Raw genomic sequence first — 5,436 nt, forward strand, 5'->3', positions numbered from 1 at the left:
CACAGCTGATGTGTGGGAGATGAGAGGGCCGCGAGGGACCCCAGGCACCCGCCTGCACAGCCCTTTCCAGGACTGAGAATGATCTGCCAGAAGGAGCCGCAGTCCCACGAGAGCGGTTTAACCCCGCCTGCGCCAGAGTGCACCAGCCCACCCATCTGGGCAGCTCGTGCCATTTCTGGGTGAGGTTTTGTCACAGAGGTGGGGCATGCAGCCATGTGTGCCTGACATGTGGTTGTGACACCATAGGGGGCTCTGGCTTTGCTGGCTGCAACTGACTCAGGCCTCAGGCCTGTGGAGCCCTCGTGCTTCCCTGCCCTGTGGACATGGTGTCTCCCGTGGGTCAGAGGCTTGCCACAGGGGCACCTTGGGGAGTGCAGAGACACACTGGTCCTGGTCCAGACAGCTGCCAAGAGGGTCTGTGTGAGAGGCCCACAGGACACCCGAGGAGCTGCTGGCCAGGGAAGCTAGGAGGTGGTGCTTCTCCCAGAGCCAGGAGGGAAGCAGTCGGAGACTGGCTCTCACTGTGCCGCCTGCTGGTGAGGCTTGTAAGGACAACCTTTGATCCCATGTGCCAGCCACCTCCCTGACAGCATGCTGGTATGGGATATGGGCAGGTCCCTCCTGAGACTGGCCTAGCCACACTCCTGCCCCAGCGACCTTGAGCCTCCTTGGCCCCTGGACTTCTTGTCCTGCTGCAGGTGTGGCCCTGGGGGTGAGGTTTCAGTGCTGAGGACACGACAGGCCGCTCACTGGGGACCATGTGTGGGCCACCGGCCTGGGGTGGCAGGGCATTATCTGTGGTCACATGTGGGAGGTGTCCTGGCATGCTTGTGACTGCGTGCCCATCTGCAGAGCGGCTAAGCCCAGGGTCCACGGGGAAGGGAGGCGTGAGGGGGGCTTGGCTGGTGGGGTGTTGAGCAGCACCCTGGGCTCCACCCGGTCATGAAAAGCACCAATGTCCCTAGATGTCACCTGGTGTCCCCCAGGCAAGGCTCCAACCACCCCCCACCCAACTCTGCACCTCGTGATCTGGCCTGATGTGCTCACACACACACTGCCCAAGTTGAAGTCCACGCTGGTAGGAGGGAGGCCCCAAAGTGACCATCAGGAGTTTATTCTGAAGTATGGGAAGGAACGGATGTTTTAGATCTTGTGCCCGAGCAGGGACAGCTCATTCTAGAGGAAGGGTAGTCTGGGCCCTGCAGGGTTTGGGTGTTGTGAGCTTGGTCGAGGTCGTCCGTTCGTCATCTTGGCTGCATTAAGTTCCACATTTCTGATGGTTTCCCCAGTGTCCTGCCCCTACCCTCTGGAGGCTCCCCTCCTGATGACTGGTGTCATCAGGCTCAGGCACACATTTCCTGTACAGACATATCTGGTCTGGCTGAAGCGGGCGGGGGGGGGGGGGGGGGGAAGGTTCCTTCCATGCTGCCCAGGTCCTGCCAGTGGACTCCTTTGCAGTGCAGTGGACAGTGGCCACTAGGCACCATTTATCTCTGGTCTCAGGGCATGGAGGGGATGTTGGGAGGGGGCAGTCCAAGTCCATTACACCAGATTGCATGGGTCACCTCTCCTGCCCTTCCCCCACAGCTCTGTTCCAAGGGAGTGCTGGGAGGAAGGGCACTTCCCCCCTGTGCACATGCTCACCACATGTCCTCCTCAGGACACTGGGGTGAAGGACAAAATAGCCCCCCTTTTACAGCTGGGCAGTCAGTGACCCTCAAGGCCCTCGGGGGTGAGCTCGGGTTGGCCAGAGCCTAACATCTGCAGGTGAGAGAGTGGACTTGGGGTGCCCAGGGAGGTGGATGCAGGCAGGGCAGAGCACCACACCCCCTCTGAGGTGTGGATTTGGTGCCCCATCCCCTGCCAGTCTCTGCCACTGTCCAGGAGACGAGAGCCTGAGCACTGGGTTTATTAGTGGGGCTACTTGGGTGGGAGGCAAGTGCACCGTCGCCCACACAGCCACCTGGACCTGCTGCCACCACCCACCAGCTTCGGGGCCCAAGGGGACCAGGCCAGCCTTCCTGAGTACGGGAGCCCTAGGGCAGTCTCCCTGCGTCCGCACGGTCCAAGTTGTCCTTGTCGGCTGTGGGGGCTGCTGGTTCCTTCCCAAGGCTCCTGTGTCCAGCTTCTCAAGGTCCCTGCAGCCCTCCTTGCATCAGGGGTGTCCAGTCCTGAGGCTCCCGTCTGCCTGCCCGCCCACCCTGCCACCAGGCCCCTGGGAGCCCTGAACCCCTTAGTGGTCAGGGTCATCTCTGGGCCCAGCATCACCACACTGCGGGCCCTTGTCCCAGGGATGGGAACCAGGATGGGCAGGTGGCTTTGAGCTGTGATTCTGCCTGTCCCGGGCTTGTCCCTCTGCTGGGCCACCCCCTTTTCCAGCCTGGTCTACTGCCCACCACCCTGGCCCCTCAGCTCAGGGTGGCCCCACCCAGGCCTTTGCAGCCGCCTTGCTGGGCCCCTCCTCACTCCTCAGACTGGGGCTCCCAGATAGGACCCCAGCGCCCTCCCGGTACCAGGAGCCAGGTGCTCAATTCCTGCTCTGGGGCGGGCTGTCTGTCCCCAGCTCGGGCATCTCCCGGAGTCCACAGCCAGCTCTGTGCTCTGAGTTGGTCAACAGGCCCCTGGCGGCCTCTGAGCCCTCAAGACACCAGCACGGGCAGGAAGTGGGTGGACAGGTGGTGGCGCCGCGTCCTGCTGCCGCGCCGGGGCGCCCCGCGCCCGTCCAGTGCCAGGAACATGGGCCGCCCGCGATGGCGCCAGCGCAGCGCAGCGTAGGTGTTGAAGCCATTCTCCTGGATGCGCTCACGGAATCTGCAGTCGCCGGTGTAGACCCGCTGCGGGGGGCGGGTGGGCAGGTGGTGAGGCCACGACCCCGCGCCCCACGCCCTCTCCCAGCACCCAGGGACCCCGACCGGCACTCACAGACCCGTAGAGTCGGCCTCTGCGATTCATGGCCACGTAGAAGCCTGCGTAGACGGCCTTGATGACCACGACGCCCACGCGGACGGAGCGGATCTCCACCACGCCTGCGGGAGGGGGCGTGGGGGCGTGTGAGGCGGGGCTTGGGGTCCGGGGCCAGGCTGCGCGTCCCTCACTGTGCACTTGTTCAGCGTTTCTTCACTCGGCCCCTCATGCACGCACTCATTCAGCATTCAGGAGCAGAGATCAAGCACTTCTGGCTTGCTGGCCCCGTGCTGGGTAGGGGTCCCCTGGAGAGGGGGCCTCCCTAAGGACTGACTATCTGGGCAGGAGGACCCCTGGGGGAACCATCCTGGACATTTCCGGGATGCAAGCACAGGGAGGGGCCCAGGCTGGCCTCGCGGGGCACTCACGGTCCCCTGAGCAGGCAGCCCTGGGCAGCTGGCCCCGATGCAGCTCCAGCTGTTTCCCTGCCACTCCCCACCCCCACAGGGGAGGCTGTGGTGCAAGGGAAATTCCCACTGGGTCTGGGCCCTCTCCTTACACCGGAAGTTTCTCCTCAATCTGCCCCCATCCCAGTCCTGGCTCCCCCGCCCAGAAAGGGGCATCCCACAGACCTGGGGTGGACCCCAGGCCCCTCCCCAGCCAGCTCTGGAGGGGGTTTTTCCAGGTGTGGATTAGAGTTTGCGGAGGGGAAGCCAACACATGGTGCCCCCTACAGGACAGGGTAGAATGCCCCCCTGCGGGGTTTCTGAGAAAAACTCTGATGGGAGTCAAAGTCTCATCCTTCTCTGGTGGAGCAGCTAGTGGTGTCAAACTCCTGGCCTTGTAGTTAGGACCCCAGGACTCCCTACGTCAGCACACAGTAGGTGCTTAGTTTAGGCTCAATGGCATATGCCAAAGGACCAACAGGTGCTCCATATACTTTCTTGTCCTTGAAGAAAGCTTACAGATCCCTCTTTGCACACCCACCCACTGATCCACAACCACCCAGGCAGTTGGGACTCACCGAGACCTGGTAGGACAGGAGAGCTGCCCCTGTGGGCTTCCGAGACCGCACATCTCTACAGGAGCACACAGTGGGCTGCTGGGCTAGAACCGCTGACTTTGGGGTTTGCAGCCCTATGCCTAACCGGCTGCGCCACCGATACATCTTTACAAGACCTAGAGGTGGTGCCCCAGTAAATAAGCCCAGAACAAAGGAGACTCCAGGCTCCTCCTACTCAGCTGTACCTCACCTGTCATCCCCAGCTGCCCACACACTCCCGGGAAGCCAGGTCCCAAGAGAGGCAGCCACTGTCCTAGGTCACGCAGTGTGGCCAGGCCTCACCCCCAGCCTGAGGCCACCCCACCTGACCATGCCCACCACTGACTGACCGGCCCAGCCAGTCCCATGCAGTCTAATGAGGGCCCTGACAGCCCCAGATGAAAGCAGCTGGGAGAGGCAGCGGTGATTACCTGCCCTAATGGTGGTGATTCAGCAGGCGGTCAGCCATTAGCTGGCCCCCTCCCCAGTGGCTCCCACCTGGGTCCCCTCAGAGATGAAGGGAAGCTGAGGCCCGTCCACCAGCTGCCCTGGCTCTGGGGATGGCCAGCCGAAGTGCCTGCCACACCGTCCCATAGAGTCAGAGTGAGTGCCTGCTTTTGGATGGGCAAGGCTCTAGGGACAGGGACAGTGACCACGACTCCAGCTCAGCGTGGATCCATCCCCACCCCTGCAGGCTGGACCCGAGACGGTCAGACCCTTCTCTGTGCCTCCATGCCCCCATCACCAGTGGCGAGGCGGCACAAGAGCCCCAGTTCAGACTCTTCCTACATCCCACTAGGTCCCAGGCCTGGAGCTTGGGTTTCCCCAACCTCAGGACCATTCCGTAAAGGCTCTTTTTAGCATCGGATCGCACCGGGCACTTGCTGTGCGTCGCCCTGTCCACTTGTCCCACCACAGGGAGGTACTCCTGTTACCGGGTTGGAAACGGGGGCTCCCCAAACGAAATGACTTGTGGAGATCAACAGGTGCTCCACATACTTCCCGGCCGCCCCCGTCCCCGCCCGCTGCCCGGGCCTCCGCCTCCGGGAAGCCCTCTGGAGCGCACTCACTGTCGGGGCTGTGGCGCCAGCGGGTGCCCTGCACTCGGCCGCCCGGGTCCACGCGCAGGAAGAAGTGGGTGGAGGAGAAGAGGCGCCGCCAGCGCACGTCGCCCTCCAGGTGCGGGTAGCTGCGCGGCCGCCGCGGCCCGCTCGGGGTCCCCGCGCCGCCGGGCGCCCGCGCCAGCAGCAGCCACGCCAGGCCGAGCCACAGGCGGCTGCGCATGGCCCCGCCGCCGCCCGCTCTCGCAGCCCCGCCGGCGGCCCGGGCTCTGCCATTGCGCGGCCGGGGCGGGGCACCAGAGCGGGTTGCCCACGGCCAGCCAATGGGCGGGGTGCGAGGGCGGGGCCGGGTCGCGGCGGGGCCGATGACTGGCCAATGGAGCGGTGGGCGGGGCCCAAGTCCGGGGCGGGGCCCATTCAGAAAAAGGC

At 64.1% G+C, this 5,436-nt stretch overlaps 1 protein-coding gene across 1 annotated transcript; it reads right to left on the minus strand.

The window, feature by feature from the left end:
• Window positions 1-1,491: 1,491 nt before the first annotated feature.
• On the minus strand, window positions 1,492-5,230 carry FGF22 (fibroblast growth factor 22). The gene is made up of 3 exons (XM_075535266.1): window positions 5,017-5,230; window positions 2,923-3,026; window positions 1,492-2,834 (listed from the first exon to the last, which is right to left on the minus strand). Exons 1-3 carry the CDS (start codon window positions 5,228-5,230, stop codon window positions 2,640-2,642), a joined length of 513 nt encoding a protein of 170 aa, XP_075391381.1. The 3' UTR covers window positions 1,492-2,639.
• Window positions 5,231-5,436: the final 206 nt, after the last annotated feature.

Source organism: Tenrec ecaudatus, chromosome 1, assembly GCF_050624435.1.
Source record: "Tenrec ecaudatus isolate mTenEca1 chromosome 1, mTenEca1.hap1, whole genome shotgun sequence".
NCBI lineage: Eukaryota > Metazoa > Chordata > Mammalia > Afrosoricida > Tenrecidae > Tenrec > Tenrec ecaudatus.

Excerpts from the sequence above, each read along its gene's own strand:
- FGF22 (XM_075535266.1), bottom strand. The coding sequence starts at position 5,230 with ATGCGCAGCCGCCTGTGGCTCGGCCTGGCGTGGCTGCTGCTGGCGCGG. Across the intron at positions 3,027-5,016 it reads CTGGCGCCACAGCCCCGACA|GCGTGGTGGAGATCCGCTCC; the intron begins GTGAGTGCGCTC and ends CCCCTCCCGCAG. Across the intron at positions 2,835-2,922 it reads GAGGCCGACTCTACGGGTCT|CGGGTCTACACCGGCGACTG; the intron begins GTGAGTGCCGGT and ends CGCCCCCCGCAG.